Raw genomic sequence first — 20543 nt, 5'->3', positions numbered from 1 at the left:
TGTATGCAGAACACATCATGCGACAAGCTGGCCTTGAGGAATCCAAGGCTGGAGTTAAAATCTCTGGAAGAAACATTAACAATCTCAGATATGCAGATGATACCACTTTGATGGCTGAAAGTGAAGAGGAACTGAGGAGCCTTATGATGAAGGTGAAAGAAGAAAGTGCAAAAGCTGGTTTGCAGCTAAACCTCAAAAAAACCAAGATTATGGCAACCAGCTTGATTGATAACTGGCAAATAGAGGGAGAAAATGTAGAAGCAGTGAAAGACTTTGTATTCCTAGGTGCAAAGATTACTGCAGATGCTGACTGCAGTCAGGAAATCAGAAGACGCTTAATCCTTGGAAGAAGAGCAATGACAAATCTCGATAAAATAGTTAAGAGCAGAGACATCACACTGACAACAAAGGCCCGCATAGTTAAAGCAATGGTGTTCCCTGTAGTAACATATGGCTGTGAGAGCTGGACCATAAGGAAGGCTGAGCGAAGGAAGATCGATGCTTTTGAACTGTGGTGTTGGAGGAAAATTCTGAGAGTGCCTTGGACTGCAAGAAGATCCAACCAGTCCATCCTCCAGGAAATAAAGCCAGACTGCTCACTTGAGGGAATGATATTAAAGGCAAAACTGAAATACTTTGGCCACATCATGAGAAGACAGGACACCCTGGAGAAGATGCTGATGCTAGGGAGAGTGGAAGGCAAAAGGAAGAGGGGCCGACCAAGGGCAAGATGGATGGATGATATTCTAGAGGTGACGGACTCGTCCCTGGGGGAGCTGGGGGTGTTGACGACCGACAGGAAGCTCTGGCGTGGGCTGGTCCATGAAGTCACGAAGAGTCGGAAGCGACTAAACGAATAAACAACAACAAACCTGAGAAAAAGGGTTAAATTCATTTCCTGCAGCAATGCTTAAAGAAGAAAAAAGAAAAAACCACTACCCACTACAAGACCTTGTGCCAAGGGTGAGGGGTTTAATGTAAGGCCGAAAGAGTCTGAATCTTCTCACCAAGCAAATGGGGCATATGAAAGAAAGGATCCACGGCATACGTTTATTTGGATCTCAAAAACCTACTTCTGTTCTGAGCAGACAGGATTTCAGTTGCAAAGCATTTTATTTAAGTTATTGTTGTATTTGCCCCCATGTTGAAAAAAGCCATTGTTTTGCAGGATGCCATAAGAACAGCATCATCCAAGTAGTGGAAAAGAAACTCTCATCCATTTGTTAAAGAAAATTAGGATAAATGTGAGGAGTTTCTAATGCTCAAAGTTGACAGCCTTTTTCTTTTCAGGATAATTAAGGAAGGAATTGCCCTTGGTGGAAACAAGCTTGGCACAGGTTTTCAGAGCATTTAACTATTTTGCACAATTGTCTTAGCTTAGAGAGGCATAACTGTGTTAAAAAAAATAGTGATTGTTATGTGAGAACAAAAATCTAGGAAACTGTGTGCAAAAATGACACCTAATTTATTGTCTTCCAATTGCATTTCTTACATTATACATTATGGGCCTTTTTGAGATTGCCGTTACTCCAATAATTCCTCTTTGCTGCCATGCTGTTAACAGCAATTTATGTGTTGGGATCATTTGACTCTATCTAATTCATTATACAACCAATATCCCTTAAGTGACACACAAAACTGGCATCTCATTTGTCAGCTTCAAGGTTCATTTTCCACATAATCCAGTGGACCAGCTGCAATATATCATTTGATATATAGAGAGTGTCATATACAGACCTTCAGTGTTACTAAAATAGATGGTATATGTAGTAAAAAATTGCATGTTGTTTGTTTTGGTTCATGGGGCAAAGATACCCTTACGGCAGACTGATTAATGAAACAATTCAAACTAACCCTAAAGTTAGGATAGAGGGCTCTACATTGGCTCACTTCAGCTTAGTCACCTTCTCAGGCCCATAGCTTAGGGACTGTACTAACCTCCCTCCTCCTCTTTTACTGGTTAAATGGTATGGCTCAAGCTGGCTCAAAAAATTAGGACCGTCACCTCCATCCCCCAAGCTTTGGGATTAGCACCTTCTGTTAAAGCAACAGAAAAGACCTCTGGTTGAGTAAGCAGAAAGAGAAGCAGCCGGCAAATGTGAATGGGCATTTGTGTTATGGAGATGGCTGGCGAGGAAGGAGGGGGCCCCTTCCGAGGGAAAAAATGCACGCACAGTGTCGAAAGCCTTGGGCACCCGGCCAAGAGGATCAGACAGGACCCGCCTTAGAGTTTCCGGAGTTTTCCCCTTAGAGTTTGCTAGTTCTGCTCAGTTTTGGCAAGATTCTGTTATAGGCCAGAAACAACTAGACTAGAGCTTCATTCCTGACTCAGCCTGCTTTCATCGCCTCATTCCTGACAATATGTTGTTCTTTTGATGTGATTCACTTTGCCACTGTTGCTATCATATGCCAGGCACTTGTTGGAGAAGGCAGCAATCATATGCCAAGCAGAGTGGTAAGTGAAAGATAGCTCACTCACCCAGTTTGCCCTGAATCTCTTATGGGTGCTGGCTTTCCTTCTATCAGGGGAGTCAACTGCATCAGAATGGCAGGGCGCGACCAGGTGATCGAAGCTCTACTCCTTTTTAACATGCATTGCACTCATCACACACACACACACACACACAAAGGGGCAGGGCTTCAATCACCCAGTTGCACCAACCATTTTGATGCTGTTGACTCACCCTACAGATGTCCCAGCCTCTGATGCCAGTGTTTAAGCAAGGACTCAATTGTCACTCACCTGCTCCTGTACACAGAAGAAGGTATGGTGCCATTTTCTCTATCGCTTTTCTCTGGGCAGTGAAATGCCCAAAGACTGATCAGCTTTAAATAATATTAATAGATGTAGAAGTTGAATGCTTCTTGCTTACAATAAACTGAAAAACCATTCTGAATAGATGAGACCATCTGCTAAAAGGGAGACTATTTCGTTTATTTCATAATATAATCATATCCATTTGCAATTCATCTGGGCAAAACTTAGTAATTCAGCTATGTTGGTGGGTTGCAATTCTGTTCTATGCCCTGGTTGTACATGTGAAATTAGAGAGTCAGTGGAACTGTTGCACTAGTCATTCTTTTTCCACAGTTCCAGAATTTGGGATTGGTCACGAGATTGTGTGTTCCCTCAGTGCCTATTTAAAGACTTTGTGGAGCCACAGGCTGGAGTTTTTTCTTGTACACAGAGGAAAATAGTTGCTTCCTTAGAACAGTCTTAACCCTTCCAATTAGGTCTTAAAAACAAAATAATAAAACATACGTTTAAGGAGAATGCAAGATGTTCAGCAATGTTAATGCTTTATTAACATATAGCACATCTTCCTCCTTCTCTGTGGACTATTACTGCTATTCTCAACTTATTTGTATATTGCACTTTCAGCAGGTATACTGTGCTCAAAAAGATTCGCAGAATATATACAATATCCATCACCGTATCCTACATAACTTTAATTTAATTGTCATTAACTGGATTCATGTACCGAAGAAGCAGCACAAGCCATTTATAATTTCTCCATAGTCTTCTCCAGGCATGTGAAGCCAGGGCTGTTCTGGTAAACCCAAACTGTCCTTTGAGTCTCTTTCCCTTCATTGCATACCTTGATGACTTGGAGACAAATCTGTGGAGCAGGTGTCCTCTACCTGTGGAGACTCCATTTGTGATTTGGAAACCTGCTGTTCAGTCTCTCAGTCTTTCTAAAGGAGTATGGGTGAAAAGGTGCTATTAAATCCAGGCCCTTCTTTGGGCTTCCCATAGATGGGCCATTGTGGGAATTAAGTTTTTGATCCAGTCAACACACGTGATATGTTAAGGCATAGGAGAGAACAGTTATTGCCAAGCAAAAGGACATTAAAAAAAAACTCTACCAGAATTTCTTAGACAGAGTACTCTATACCCAAATTGAACATTATTAAAATTACCCCTTCATTCATATTAACCCACTGTACCTCAGTTGATGAGGGTGCTCAAAGAACTAATTTGGATGGAGATGTTCCAGGCTCCATGTATGTACATGCGTAATACATGGCATATTAGTACTAGGGATGTATTTGGAAGATTTTAAAAAAACATTCTCCTGTTGGAGAGATTAGGGACACTCAGAAGGCAGCTGAAGAACAGCCTTGAGCAGTAGTAACAACAGTTTTGCAAGGCATCGCTACCAGGCAAAAATGGAGAAAAATAATCACCGATGGGAGGAGATGGGCGGGGACAAATTGGATAGATAGATAGATAGGTAGATAGATAGATAGATAGATAAATAAATAAATCTATTATTACTAAAAATGTACATGGTAACCCAGGTAATAGAGTACAATAGTTTCTTTGCCTGCAGGAAGGTCATAAATTCAATCCCTGGCACCTTGAATTAAAAGGCCAGATAGGAATAAGAAAGACGGGGGTTGCTGGTCAGGAGAGGCAGGGCTGGGTTAGAAGGACAAAGCTTGATGTGGTATAAAACAGTTTCCTATGGAGCTAAAGTGGTATTAATGAGGCCATAAGGAAATTCTTTTGTCCTTGTACAAGGGCAATTTCTGGCCCAGTGGTGGGTAGACTGGAAACTGCAGTAGGAATAATTGAATGCTGGAAGTCCTCCAACTGATCCAACACAAGGCTGCACTAACTAATGGGGTGCATAGGAGTGGCTTCTTAGGGAGACTCAGATATCCATACCGCAGGAGCATAAGATTATTATATTATCTGCTCTGACCTTTGCGAGTTACTGCAAGGTGTACCTTCCATTTTACACTTAGCTTTCTTTCAATCACTAGCAGTGAAAAGCAGCAGTAATACTCTCACAAATGAAGAGTGGAAGATGCTGCAGTAAGAACTTTTACCATTATCAGAAACAATATGGAGCAGCTAATGCAGTTCAGCTCTCTGCAGTTTTAAACAGGTTTCTCTTCCAGAGTGAAAAAGAGCCATAAAGTCGTTGCAAACAAAATTCCAGCAAATTTTGTCCTGTTACATTTTCATTCCTACATGAGTGAACAAATTGCACCTGCATTAGATTTGGTTTTGGATTCTCTAAAGAAGGAATATTCTTGGCTAAATAGTGAGGGTGGGATTTAATGTCCCAGAGCAATTGCAGTAGTGGAATAATCCCTTTATTTATATTTAGGATTTTTTTTAAAAAAAAAAACTGAATTGTTATACCAATTATGAGAACTTTTATTTATCTAAATAACAAATGCACTATGAACAGCCTGCAGTTACGCTGGAAGGTAAATCATCAGGTGGCTCACTCTAGGGCTAATCCTTACATTTGCATTTGATGCATAACATGCAGCTTCACATCATTTTAAAAATATAATTAAAGATATGAGCGATATACGTTTTCTGTACAATGGCAGCATGATAGGAGGAGATACACACAACTGGGAGTGTTAGCGAGAAGCACAAAAGCTGATAACATCAAATTGGCTTTTTTCCCCCATCCCCAAAATAAATAAAATAAAACGCTGGTCTAGAAACTGGCAGACCGTGAGTTCTAGTCCTGCTTAGGCATGAAAGCCAGCTGGGTGACCTTGGGCGGCCCAACCCACCTCACAGGGTTGTTGTTGTTGGGAAAACAGGAGGAGGAAGGAGTACTAGGTATGTTTGCTACCTTGAGTTATTTATAAAAATAATAAAGGTGGGATGGAAATATAAATAAATAAATAAATAAATAAATAAATCTGCTGAACTTGATGATTTGGTTCCTATTCCTGTTCGATGCTGTGACGGTTCATCTTTGGTATGCACGGAACAACTCCTTGGTCCACAGTCACATGCCCAGCAGGAGAATTAACCCAACTGGCTATTACCACAGACTGAATATTTTCTATGCTGGGTGTTCTCCATTTCCTTCCATTTCTGGAAGGATGGAATTAAAAGCAATGTGGAAGATGAACTAACAGGCCATGCACTGAGCAAATGTGCAGCTTGGTTCCTGATCTGCAGAGTGACTGGTAGCATAACTTTTTATGGTGTATGTAGCATTATCATAAATAAAACTGCATGGTATAACTACAGTGGTGCATATTAAATTAGAGCAGGGCATGTAGAGAAGGCCTGAAGGAACAACGCTGAGAATGATCTAGAGGTTCATTTTGCAATGTGGTTTTTGTGCGGAAAACAGAAATTCAACAGAGCTTTGAATGACAGAGTCGTTTTAGCACTCTGCAAGATGGAGCTATATACAGAAATGACAAAGAGTGCCAAGATGTGGGTGACAAGCAGATTGTCCAGTCATCTGTAAAAACGGTTCAGAAATGGATCACAGTACAAATCTGTGACTTCCTTACCTGCAGAAGCCTTGGTTGTCGTAGGCCATGTTACTACCACCGTCAGACTCCAGGTGGTTTTTAATTTTTTTATTGTTGTTGTTATTTCTGCCTTTAAAACCAAAGTAAGCTACTTGCATGTTTTCTAGCTCTTCACTTCTGAGCTGGTACCAGAATTGCATATCCCTGTAAAAAGAGGTACTGTTTTCATCTGTAGCAGAGCACAGCAGATGCGTATTGTGCAGATGTGACTAACGTTAAGCGTCTGAAATGGCAAATCACATCAAGTCCCTGCAATTCACATTCTTGTCTTGCACCCCTCCCCCATTATCCTATCTCTTTTATATGATGCTGGCATTATGCAATATAACTTATCTAAGTTAAAGAAGGTATGATGACAACACTGCCTTTTTCACCAATTTAATGGAAGGGTCCCTTTTCGGCTGTATTGCAAATGGAAGATTGTGCCCATTGCCTCTGATTCCAACTTCTATGCAATCATCTGAAATTCTGAATAATGGATGTGTGAGAGAGTTGTGTCTGTATGGACTTTCTCCACACAGTAAAGAACCCTGAAAAATCAAACTCCCCAAATGTACAGAGAAGATATCAAGATGGCATCCAGCTAGGTTATCTGGTTGGAAAGGTCTTTGGGTTTGAAGTGAATACGCAGGATGAACAGTGAAGGAAAATGCCACTGAACTCAAAGCAGAGGTGAGAATGAATTAGGAATATTGGACAGAAAGTTGGGCAGAACAAAACTGAGTGAAACTGATCGATGGACATGGTGCACAAAAACAGAAGACTAGATAGAAGAAAAGGAACTGGTTGATCAACTGGCACCAGTGCCAACTTTACCTTGAATTGGAGCAATAGCAGTGAGGAGGGAATGTTGGTGGAGATGGTGACCATTAAAGGACAATGGTGATGAAACAGTATGGTGGCTTTATTCCATTGAGGAAGTTAAACTGAAGGACTGGGATCTGTATATGAATGGGAACTGAGAGACTGATTGGGTTTAGGGGCGTAATGGATTCAAGAGGCGTACAGATGTGCCTAAATTAGCAATTAAACTACCCCCTCATCCCCACTGACATATTACTGGGGGGCCCTATGGCTAAAGGTCTGTGTCATCTGGGCAACTATGCTGGCCAGAAATCTGAGAAAGCCATTTTAGGGAATTCTACAAAGATGGCTGAGCAACTCACAGACCCCTGCAACTTGACTTGGAAAAGCTGTCCACCTGGCACTCAGTACAACAAAAAGTTATTATGAACTTGATCTCTCAAATTAAGTTGGTCCAGAACTCTCCTGGGACAGCCTAATCTTGAATGAGAATTAGCAAAGTTCAGAAAAGTTGTACTTCTGCCAAGAAAAGAGGTCAGTAAACACAGGTGATCATGGGGTCCTATCATAGTTGGAGAACACATTGCTATGTATGTATGTATGTATGTATGTATTTAATTGGGCACATTTCTAGAGCTGCCCAACTCCAAAACAACTCTGGGTGGCTGACAAATTAATAAAAGCAGAAATGTGACAGTAACAAGAAAGAAGACAGTTGCCCAGAGGGAAGATGATTTCATTCCCTGGATATCAAGGAGGAAATGTACTTTGTATGGATGGTGATTCTTCTATCCTAGTGCCAGTTTAATGGCCAAATGCCAGTGGCTAAGTGCTGGACTGGGACTGAGAGATCGAGATTCAAGTACCTGCTTGACCACAGAGCTTACTAGATTATTTGGGGCTGGTCCCTGCTCTCATCTGACTCTACCTCATAGACTAACAGTTGTAAAGTTAAAGCAAGAGTTTTAACATTAAAAAAATATTTCTATAAATTCTATTAAAAATTGCAGATCCTGTCCTATGGGACATGTAGACTGATGAGAACCTTCCTGTTATTATTTCCAGACCCGAGCAGGAAATGAGCATTTACCAGAAGACATAGAGAAAAGCAGAAGCAGAGCAACAGAAGTAGAGTTCTATCTGGCAGCTGGTATTCCAATTAACAGTGTAAACCCAGAAATATGACTCACCTTTGAGCCTTTCTTCTTTCACTTTTCTTAACACATTTGGTAAGACAACAGGTTAAAAAAGCCATGGACATCAGGAGAATAATGGCACAGCTCACAATGGAGGAAATCACAGCAACTTTAAATCCAAAGGTTTCATACTTGGATATGGCTGGAATAAAGCAACATGGTTAGAGGCTGACATCTGCATCCTGATCTATCTTCACACTCCTGCAATTAAATGTGCCAACTGCAGGAGCGTTCTGACTTCTATCTGGAAACATCTCAAAGCAAACTATGTAAAAGCCTCTTATTTATAAGTCAGCAATGAAATCCTCATGAGGAACTTGGCACAGCAATTAATCCAGCACAAGGCAGACAAAAACAAAAAGGCAAGTAGCAACCTCAAAGCCACCAGTTCTGGCTTTTCCTGGGACAGGAGGACCTTGCAACAGTGACCGCTGCCTTCTTCACCACCATCTAGACTACTGCAGTGTGCTCTACATGGGACCGCCGTTAAAGGCCATCTGGAAGCTTCAGTTAGTACCAATGCTGTGGCCTGTATGTTCACTGGCAGCCATCACTGGGAACATGTAATGCATGTATTTTGGCCCCTGCATTGTCTGCCTATTGGCTTTGGTGTGCAATTTAAAGTGGCTTTAATGACCAAGGCCTTGGTAGGTGCCTGACTTGGTGCTTGAAGGATGACATCTCCCTACTGAAATTGGCCTTGGCATTGTGTTTGTGTCAAGAGAAGTAGCTCATTGCCCATTTACAGGAGGTCATGGAGGCTGACCCTCAGAGGCATTTTTTTTCCAGTGGCAGCACCTAAGACTTGCTTGAGGCTAGACCAGCTCGAAGCCTGGCCACTTTCTGGAAGAAACTGAAGACCAAGCTCTTCCAGAGGGCATTGGCTTGTGCTGCCTAGGAGATTGGTAGTACATTTTTTGTGTGGTCACTGTATTTGGGCCTTTTGTTTTTATTGTATTTGTAAGCCACTGGCAGGATAGAAATCCAATAAAAGAAATACATACTGTAAGTTTGGACTGCACAATTAGTGTTACAGGGCTGAGGCTATGGCTTGGCATGGCTGAGCCCCATGTACTAGTAGAGAGCCCACTGCCAACCTCTCAAGGTCATGTGGTTTTCCTCCATACTGTTGTTGCCAATGTACCTTCATTGCTATGTGAGCAGTAGAAGGAGTGAGGAGCCAGTGCAAGGGCCTCAGATACTCTGCTTTCTCTTCACTGGACTGCTTCTGAAGATAGTCCTGAAACTCCAGTTAGTACAGAAGACTGCTCCCTGAGCGCTGGTGGAAGCAAAGCCATCAGAACATCTGACACCTATAGTGTGCCAGTTGTATGGCTGCCAGTGAGGTTCTGAGCACCATCTCAAGTGCTGGTTTTAATATTTAAAGCCTTAAAACAGATTGGGACAAAGTTCACCTTCATTCTTGTTGATCTGTTCCCATTTTCAGGAATGGAAACCCTTCTTACCTTCTTTTCTTTGACAGCAGTTAAGCCAATTATTGCAAGTGGGACCACACACCACCCTATTGAATGGACTGCCACCTGGGGCTGATTCACTCCCAGTTTTTCTGAAAAGCTCCAAATTCCTGTTTATTTTTTTCAAGACTTTTCTTAAATGGGATTCTATTGTTCTGTTCTGGTTTTGACTCCATATGAGTTCAATTTTAATACTGTGGCAGAATGTTTGTGGGTTTTATTAATATTTTCTTATTATGTTCTTTATTGCATTGTGATTTCATTAATGTAAGCTGCCTTGAGAAGGCTCTTGTCCTTAAAGGTGGCCTGGAAATATTTTTATTTTTAACATAACGTTTTGTCTCTAGGACAGTCAAATGGCATGAGAACCACAGGTAAAAAGGCAGAAGAAAATTTCAGCATAGCTCTTTGTCATCCTATTAAAAGCACAGAAATGGCATACTTGAAGAATTTATTTTAATGCTTTTGATTATAATAACCTCCAGTGGAAGTATCTGTGTTACGTTGGTGAAAAACAGAAAAGGCTGTAGTGGCATTTGGAAGACTAATACACTTACTAGGACATCAGCTTTGATGGAGTTCAGTGCAGCCCATCTGACTGAGCAGACTATAATCCCCCAAAGCCAATGAGAAATGTGGTAGTTTTTAAACGGTTATGTGATTTTTTTGGTTTTTATGAATGCTGACACCCATTTTCCAGGAAACGTACAGGAACACAGGCTTTCACACATTTTAGAAATGCTGCAATCCGACTTTCTTTGCTAGAATGAAGCTTTAAGTGGACTGGATTTAGCAAGAAGGCAAATATTTGAGCATTTTTATTTTATACATACATGCTGGAAGACAGGATTAAGTTAGGAGGAAAATGTTGGTTTTTCACATTTTGTACAATTTTTTTAATATCTGCTATTTGGTCCTCCAATGTTTTGGGAGGGAGATGGACCAGATGCACAGGAGTCCTATAATTTTCTGGGAGGTCAGGTTCTCACACTCTCACCTACATCATTTTTTTAAAAAATTCATAGATTTATACCTGCCTTTCCAGAAGTACTTCAAAACAGCTTACACACTTAGTAAAATTATATAACTTTAGAAATAGTAAATGTGGTAGGTTAAAAACCAAGATCTTCATAAGAACAAAGTTTTCTATAATGTAATGGGGAAACAAATCATAATAAAAAACCCAAAATCTGTGTTCTAAAGATTGCCTATAAGCTCTTTAGAGTACCTCTCATTGCCAACGGCTGGTCACTGTCATGTCAAACACCAATAATCTAAATTCGTAAGTACTCTTCAGTACAACTCTGAAATTCAAAATGAGTGGGCAAAGCAACCCAATTGCTTGTCATTTTAAAATTAGATGCACACATACTTCACGTTTGTTGAAGATTATGATGTTATTGCTACCTATATGTTGAAATTTCAGAGGTTGGCATTATACCTTCTGCTCCAGTTTATTATCACTGGGACAAAAAATAAGAGAGCCAGGTTGGTGTAGTTGTTAAGGCATCAGGCTAGAGATTGAGAGACTGGGAGTTCTAGTCCCATTTTAGGCACAAAGCCAGCTGGGTGACCTTGGGCCAGGCACTCTCTCTCAGCCCTGGGAAGCAGGTAAGGGCAAACCACTTCTGAAAACCTTGCCAAGAAAACTACAGAAACTTGTCCAGGCAGTTGTCAGGAGTCAACACTGACTTGAAGGCCAAAAATAAGTAAACAAATATATAAGAAAAAAACACACACATAAACAGGAGCCCATATCGTTGACAGTGAAGACCTACTTGTCAAAACGGATCACTTTTCTATTTTTGCAATTATAACCGATAGCCTAATTGTATCTTTTTTACAAAACTCTCCCAATTCTTCATCTTTCAAAAGAATAACTTTGAATGAATAATTAAAACCCACTCTTCACTGGCACATTTAGATTTTAAAAATGAACATACATTTGACCTGGAATGTTTTGAGCAAGTATATCAAGCAAGACTTACAGAAACAGAAATGAAATAAATGAAAGAGTAACTTTATTTTAAAAAAAGCCAGTGCCATTTCTATTCAGCATCAAACCTTTCTTTGATAATAGTCAGTGATCTCTGAAAATGAATAGAACTGCAGAGTCTGAAGCCTGCTCTTCCATTCTGCAGCCATTATCATTTTGCCAGTGCTATAGATCACCTACATGTCAGAAAGAGTGTGTGAAAAATTATACAAATCATTTAGCAGGGAGACGGGAGTGGAAAAAACACTTACGCATACATGAAGGAGTGTCCGCTGTCCACCGTGTAGCATTTTCTTTCCAAATGCATGTGACGACTCCTTGACCAATCAGCTGATGCTGTTCAGAACAACTAAATGCAATTACTGAGCCAACAGTGGTACCATTTCCATAGATTATCTGTGATGAGCCAAGATGAGGTGGAAATATCTGGCTGCACTGTCCTATTAAAAAGGGAAGAAAAAAAAGCAGTTGCTTTATTTTTATCACCATGTCCTTTTGGCAGACCCATAAGCAGAAACATATTTAGCATGAATGCATCTAAATATTATCGTGTGATTAAAAACAATTGAGATGAAATGAATTACTATCTGGCATAGCACAGTGGGAAAGAGTTTTGCTGGGAATGTGAAGAATAGACTTAATGATAAATAGTGTGCCAAAAGCACTCTAAATTTGTGACAGCCTTAAAGATGAAACAAAAAATATCCAGAAATGCAAAAAGCAAAAAGAAGGCAAAATGGCTATATGCTGATACTGGAAACAGTTGGAGAATGATGGAAAACAAAAAGCAGTATAGACAGAAGAAAAATTTCCCAACAAAATGCTGAGTTCTAGAAATGAACAAGAGGAAACAAGAAGTTGTATCTAAATAAGTAATGCAAAGGATTGGAGAATAACAATCAGATGGGAAGTGTATGCATATTTATTTAAGAAAATTACAGAAATCAAAGGAAACAAGATAGGTATAATAGCAGGCAAAGGAATCAAACCTGTACTGATGAAAGAGGATGTAAAGAACAGATGGTGAGAATATACAGAAGATCTGTACAACCCCCCCCCCCAAATCAATTATACATATAAAGTTTTGACCACTGAACTAGAGCTAGACATTTTGGGAAGTGAAGTTAAATGGACCCTAGAAAGCTGCAGGAGTTGATGAAATAGCAGCAGAACATCTAACAGTCTTATAAGATGATGCAGCTAAAATGCTACAAGTGTTTTGTGAGCAGGTATGAAAAACACAACAGTGCCCAAGAGACTAGAAAATACCAATTTATATTGTAATTTACCAAAAAAAAAAAAAAGTAACAGTGCTAAAGAATGCTCAGACTACTGAACAATTGCATTTACCTCACACGCTCATAAGAGAATGCTCAAGATTTTGCAATTCGATTTTCAACCATATACGAGATGAGAATTTCCAGGTGTACAAGCTGGATTCAGAAGATGTAGGGGCACCTTGGATTACATTCCTAATGTATGATGAATAATGGAAAAGAAGGGGAGTTCCCAAAATACATCTTTTAAAATTTTATTAATAATGCTAAATACTGCTCCTAAGGTTTCTGATTGTACAGACCACAAGAAATGGAAGAATTTGTATGATCAATAGGAAGCAATTTTTAGAACAGGATATGGGAAATTAAATAGTTCAAAATTGGGAAAGGAATATGCCAAGGTTATTGTCATCTTACTTATTTAACATACATACATACATACATACATACATAAGATTTGTATGGCCACCCAGAGTTGTGTTTGTAAAAACACAACTCTGGGTGGCTCACAACAATCAAATCCAGGACTATAAAAATCATAAATCATAAAACCACAAAACCAAAATAAAACCCAGCACCTCAATCATTCCCTTGGGATGCCCCTCAACCAACTCCAGACATCCTCACTGTCCTGTTCAGACTATGCAATCAAGGCAAGGTCTTATAAAACACTCTTTATTAAATAACTATTTACAATAATTAAGGCTTTGAAATGTGGAGACTTGAATCAGCAAGCCCAAAAGGGCACAACAGGCAGGAAAACAGGATTCCTCACTGGACAGGTAGACTGGATGCAAGAGGAACGCAGTGCGCTGGAGGCAGCAGATCTCGAACTGGAATGACACCGGTCTTGAAACAGGACTGCGAACTGAACACAAGACTGGTCTTGACTAGGAACTCTGGACTAGAGCAAGACTTGATGCAGAATTGGAACTTGGAGCAAGACTGGGCTTGACTGAGGGCTCTAGACCAGATTGTGGCTTGGGGTAGGACTGGAGCTCGGAGCAGGGCCGGAAACTCAAAGCAAGGCTGGACTTCCAGACTGACCAGGAACCCAGATCCTGAACAAGACAGTTGTGAAAGTCCAAAACACAGCTGAGTCTGCAAAGTGCGGTTGCACAGGACTGAGAACAAGCAGCGACACAGGAACCTCTCGGCTTGACTACGCTGCTGAGGAGATAGCGGAGTTTCAAGGCTGGATGCAAGGCGAAGGCTGCTGGGCATGGCTGACGCTGGTTCCTCAGTTGCAGCAGACGCAAGATTCCATTCCTCTTTGGAGTGGAGCTCAGGCTCTGATTCCTCTTCGGCCACAGACGCTGCCTCCGACGCCGGTAAGGACTCTTCTCCCGAAGCTGCAGTCTTAGAGGATTGGGTGTCTCTGGCAGCTCACTCTCCACACAGCTGCCTTTTTGTCAGCACCTGATCATTCGAGCATTCACACAATCACAGTCAAGAGGCTGGGATTCCTTTAACTGTTTTAATGAAGCATAATGAACGGTACAGAAGGCAAGCTGCAAATAAGGAGTTCCCGCTCAAACCTAATTTAAAAACTACATTCTCTTAGTCAGTCCCTTTTCCCATGAAACCATGTCACCCCCATCCCATCCAGATGGTATTCCTGGCCTATCTCAACCCCGTGTCCTTGATGTCCTCCATAGCCATAATAAACCACTTCACACTCCAACTCCACACCCCCTCCCATCTGGCGACACGGATTCCATTCCTTGGAGAAGGAAATGATGGTAGATACGCCGATAAGGGTTTCTGTGAAACCTTTAATCGGCGGGATCTGACACTTTTATTCCATTCTTTGGTGTGCTTGGAGTCTCCTGTAGCCAATTGGGCTGCTTTCTCCTGCACGTGCTTTTCAGCTCGTTGTTGGTGTGCGCTGATTGGTATATTCAAATCCTCCTCCAAATCTTGCCCAATCAGCGCCGTGGATTCTTCCCACGCTGCTGATTCAGTCTGGAGTTTTGTTTTCCGATGTCAGGCTGATAAGTTTCCAATTCCTTCTCTGACTCTGAAGAAGTTTCCCTTTCCGAGTCAGAGGCAAGCTTGGTTCTGACACTCTACCCCAGAGCCTGGGTAAAAAACCAAGTCTTGATGGCCTTCCAAAAGTCTAAAAGGGTGGGGCCTGCTGAATCACACAAGTATATGCAAACTTATATGCAGAATTTATTATGAGAAATGTTGAAATTGCAGTAGAACTTAGAATTTAAATTTCTGGGAGAAACACCAATAATCTCAGATACATTAATTATTCAATATAATGGCTAGAAGGGAGGATTTAAGGGATCTCCCGTTAAAGGTGAATGAAGAATACTAAAGGTGGTCTGCTGCTCATTATTAAAAAAAAGAAACAAACTAACATTATTTCAACAGACAATGTCAATCCTAGGACATAGGCAATGAAGTTGCAGTAGCAACAGTATCTTCCTTGGCTCAAAAATTCACAGTGATAAGGAATGTAGCAGCGAAATAGACATCTTCACTTGAGAGAAAGCTAGGACAAATCTAGTTAAAATATTAAAGTGCAGAGACATCACACTGACAGTGAAGATGTGTTTTGTTAAGGCCATGGTTTTCCAGCTGTAACTAGAAAAGGCTGAATGAATAAAAGGCTGAACAAAAAAAACTGAAGCCTTTGAATAGTGAAGCTATTCAATAATAATGAAGCTAAACCTTAAATATGTTGGATACATATAATGTGAAAGAAAGAATCATTGTAGAAGATCCTGATACTGGGAAAAATAAAAGGGAATTGAAAAAGAGGCCAAGAGAAGACAAGGCAGCTAGGCAATCCTGGAGAAATGATGTCCATTACATCCTACAGAGTCAGAAGTTATTAAAAACTAAACTAATACAACATGACACAGTGATTAAGAGTATAAATTATAGTCCTTAAATTTATTGGTACAAATCTTGACTCAGCTACACATTCCCTAGTAACTTTAGCAACACTGGTTGCAGTCAAGGATAATAGTACTGAGCTGTATTATAGAGCTGAAGTAAAAATTATTCAGATAATGTATAAGGAGTACTTTACAGGCTTGAAATATGCTGTATAAATGCTACCTAGTGGCATTATAGTTTCAAAGGTAAGAGGAGATTTACAACTCTGTATCTTATCCTGTGGAGAGTAGACAAGCTAACTGGATTGACAAATTCTGACAATCTCAAAGAGACAAACGTTGCTCCCTCTTCATCAACTAGGAGCTTGGCCCCATATTACAAACTAAAATAGAGGTCTTTTGCATTAGATCAAATATTCTCATATCTGAATTTATTTTTATTTATTTATTTATCAAATTCACCACCGCCCATCTCCCCCTGAAGAGGGACCCTGGGCAGTTTACAATAAAAAGAAAATTAAATAACAGTACAAATATTATATAACAAATATAAATATAAATACAGAATAAAATATAAAATGATGAAGTCCAGATGGTCCAGGGTTCTCTATCAGTCTGCAGGGCCATTCTAGGGGGCAAGCCATCCCCAGGAGTGAGTATTCTCCTTCCCGCCCCAGGCATGGTGGCAGAACCTGGTCTTTAATTTTTTACGGAAGTCCAGGAGCAAGGGGGCCTGTCTCAACTCTGGGGAAAGAATGTTCCAGAGGGCAGGAGCTACTGCAGAGAAGGCTCACCTCCTGGACCCCACCAGATGGAATTCTCTAACCAATGGGGTCCGTAGCATGCCCTCTCTGCATGCCTGGGTGGGGCGGGTTGATGTGATGGGGATGAGACAGTCCCTCAGATAACCTTGCCCCATGCCATGTAGGGCTTTAAAGGTCATAACCAACACCTTGAATTGGACCCAAAAGCAAACTGGAACCCAGTGCAGCTCACCCAGCAGAGGTGTTACATGTGGCACCTAAAATTGCCCATGCGGCTGCGTTCTGGTCCAGCTGTAGTTTCCAGATATTCTTCAAGGGTAGCCCCATGTAGAGCACATTACACTAGTCTATATGGGAGATGACCAGGGCATGAGTGACCGTTCGAAGGGCCTCTTGTTCCAGGAAAGGGTGTAACTGGCAAACAACACGAAGTTGCATAAAGGCCCTCCTGGCCACGACTGCCACCTAATTATTACTTCATTCCTAGTTCAAATGCAGAATAATTTAACACTTCATATTGCTCTATATCAAAACTAAAAGGTACTGATTGACAACATTTTTTGGACTAATTAAATATACAGAGGGAAGTTGCATGTATTTAATATATTAATATATATTTAATGCTTTGGCATGAATATTTGAAGAATATCACTGTAATTTAGTTTAAATATAGCTTCTCTTTCATTAAGAAATATTACAAGTGAAGTCCAATGTCCTGCCAGGAGGTTTTGAAGTCAAGCATGGCAGCTGAAAGGAGAAAGATCAAATACTCAGATCCACTGACAAAAGCCATACCATCAGCAGAAAATCTGTATTGGATTTTACCATATAATTACTAAATCCTTGAATTTACTTATTTATTTATTAAACAGATTTATAAGGCCACCCAACTCACACATGGTGACTCCGAGCAGCTTACAGAATTAAAAACCATAAAAACACAATAAAAACACAATAGACATGCCCCCAGCAGCAGCAAAACACATTCATACCAGCCTCTTGATTGGCTCCAAAGCTTGGGGTCCCCAGGCCTGTTGACAGAACATCTTCAGGGCCTTCCAGAACAGGAGCAAGGAGGGGGCCAATCTTATCACTGGGGGAATGGTGTTCCAAAGGGGGGGAGCCACTACAGAGAAGGCCCTTTTCCTTGGTCCCACTAGATGTACCTCCCTAACTGAAGGGACCCACAACATGCCCTGCCTCCCTGCTCTGGTGGGCCGGGTGGATGTAACTGGGGAAAGGTGGTTCTGCAAATAACCTTTAAAGATCTTGCTAACCCGATAGCATTTCCCTTTGTTTGGGGATTGACCTGAATAGTATTTTCCTTTTTACAACATTTTAGATCAAGGTTTAATGTTTGTGGCTCAACACTATTCAGTCTCAGGTTTCCAACTGAGGCAGTAATACCTTCACCACCAGCATCATAAAAATGAAAGACGGCTGTAGGAAACTCGTTTCAGTGGTAGATAAAAATATAACAAGTGCTCAATTATGCCTGACTTATTTTGAGGCTTAAAGAAGTCATCATATTGTTTTTATTTTAATTTGAAGAGAATGCTTATCAGTAAAATTGACGAGATTAAGACAATGCACCCCACCACCCTGGACTTCAGGACGGTGCATCTAAAATCAAGATACAATTAAAAATGTCCTTCTATGAGCTGTTTCCTACCAGAAAAGTTATTCAACCCCAGTATGTAGAAAGACCCCAGAGACATGACTTGCTCTGTGCTCCTGACAATGACTGCACTGTTGGCAAAAGTGGCAGCAATTAGTTTAATTGGAGGCCTCCAGGATGTGGTCCACCAAATTATTGTCTCTCCTCTAACAGAAAAGGGCAGTTTGTATGACTGTACTGTAAACAATCACGATCAACTGATTTCTGGGAGACAAACTTGCATACTTTGATGCAATCAGATTCTGTAATCAATGAAGACCACAGCATATAATAATTAGGGGAAAATATTCAAGAGTGCACATAAAGCTTGCTTTTGCCGAATTCACTTATATGGTTTTCTTCCTCCTCCTAGTGTGGAGGAATATTGGCAATGGTATGATAAGAAGCAGGAGTACCAGCAATGCCACTGCTCAAAGCAAAGTAAGGAATGGCAGGGGGTAGGGGAGAAAGGACAGGTGGACAGGAGGAAGAGTCCAGAATTGTCACAGCCAGGCTGTTACTAATTGTTCAGGCAGATGAACTGCAAAGTGCCATGACTACCCAGGATCAGAACTGCTGCTAGACCACAGCTGGCTCCAACCTTCTCAAAGCTTCAGCTTTCTGAACAGATTTCACCCATATATACTTGCCATCAGTCCTTTCTCCTTCCATGGCCCAACCTCATTTTCTAGAATTTCCCCATCCAAATGCTTAAAACGCTCAGCTGAGCAGGACTCACTTTCTGATGGAAAGTAATTGTCCCACATCCATACCAGCAAAAAAATAAAACTCTCAGGTATGATCCATCTGATCACCTGCCCGCTGGAGTTAATGAAGGGCATGATTCAGAAATAATACTGATAAGAAGGTGTATTTTAAGCCTATAGAAAAATGCAGGGTATATTCTTCAAGAAGTACCTTTCTCAATCAAAGAGAGAGGCTGACCTCTCTCTGTATTGAGAACAGTCTAGCAGATCAGGGGAAAGGACCCCACTCTGAAGCCTGAAACACTGACCTTCTCTAGCCCACAAGACCCTGGGAAGCAATCCACCTTTCAACTGGATTTGGTTCCCTACCTCTGCCCCCAAATCCTAAAACAGAGGACCCTCAGGTAGGCTTCCTGGTATGGAAGAAGGAGACTGTTCCATCTCCATGAAACAATGTTCTAGCCACTATCCCATCTAGGAGGAAGACACCAAACAGACATCATAAAATAACTAAGTTTCACTTTTAAAAAGGCCGTCTTCGGAGCTACAGTCTGAAGGAAAATTATGAGGTTCCAAATGCAATTGAATAGAACGGGGTTAACTTATATAAATCCAATCCAATGCAGTGCATGAATAAATATGCACATTGCAGCCACTATGATGTTTTGAATGTGGTGAATGTAGGGAATTCTGTTCTTTCAAGAATTTCATAAATGGGGATGCACACATACCCAAACAAGGCTGACTGAAGACATTTTCTGCCTGAGATGCAGGACAGAAGTCATCACTACTCCTAATTCTATGTACAAAAGCTGACTGACTGCCTTCTGACTCTCATTTCAGGGCTAAGGACAGGTCAAGTACTTCCGCTGCACTCAAGGCAACATGCAAACTTATGGAGTGACATTCAGAAAGCTACCTCAGGCTGGCACACATAGCTTTGCCCTCTAATGGGGGAGAAATTAAGGTGGGGCTCTGAAGAAACAACAGGAGGGTCCTTCTCCAGGCCACCCCCCACCCCTCAGCACTGCCATCCAAGGGGCTGCTTCACTCAGTCCTGATTCCACCATAGTGCAGGTGGGGAAGAGTGTTCAGCAGTGAGCCAGCAGAAGAACAGAGTGGTGTGAAATATTCCTTATGATTGGAATTGGAAAGGTTAGAGGAATGCTTCTGTTTTCATTTATTAAACACTGCACAAGAAATCCTGTACTTTGGAGATTTAGAGTCAGTGTCATCTGCAGCGGGGAGGATGTGAAAAGCCAAGATGGCAGTGGCAGGGCTGCGATCACGTGGTCATACCCACCATCTTGGTCTTTCACCCTCTGCAAAACAGCCCTGTTTCAAGCCACACTAAATGTGAAGTTATGTGAGTGCTGAAACTGAAAGGTATCCAGAGGTCAGCATGGGAACTAGTTTGGTACGGGCAGAAAAAGAATATGTCAATATTTCTCCCCAGGCTGGCTTCCAAATTGAAATCTCCCACCTTCTGGACTTGTTTGCTCCAGGGGA

General features: G+C 41.1%; 1 protein-coding gene across 2 annotated transcripts in view; it reads right to left on the bottom strand.

The window, feature by feature from the left end:
* Positions 1 to 20543, bottom strand: part of SUSD3 (sushi domain containing 3) — a 49240-nt gene that overhangs the window by 12505 nt on the left and 16192 nt on the right. The window contains exons 2-5 of one of the 2 annotated variants that reach the window (XM_063291789.1): positions 12029 to 12217; positions 8301 to 8448; positions 6286 to 6450; positions 3600 to 3696 (exon numbers count right to left, since the gene is read on the bottom strand). In XM_063291789.1, the coding sequence (XP_063147859.1) occupies positions 3639 to 3696; positions 6286 to 6450; positions 8301 to 8448; positions 12029 to 12217 (560 nt within the window). In that variant the 3' untranslated portion in view covers positions 3600 to 3638. The remainder of the gene's footprint in view (positions 1 to 3599; positions 3697 to 6285; positions 6451 to 8300; positions 8449 to 12028; positions 12218 to 20543) is intronic. The other variant, XM_063291788.1, reaches the window with a different exon arrangement.

The sequence above is a fragment of the Candoia aspera genome, chromosome 2 (genome assembly GCF_035149785.1).
Source record: "Candoia aspera isolate rCanAsp1 chromosome 2, rCanAsp1.hap2, whole genome shotgun sequence".
Lineage (NCBI taxonomy): Eukaryota > Metazoa > Chordata > Lepidosauria > Squamata > Boidae > Candoia > Candoia aspera.
The sequence above is the reverse complement of the archived record's forward strand: the minus strand, read 5'-3'. Positions and strand labels throughout refer to the sequence as shown.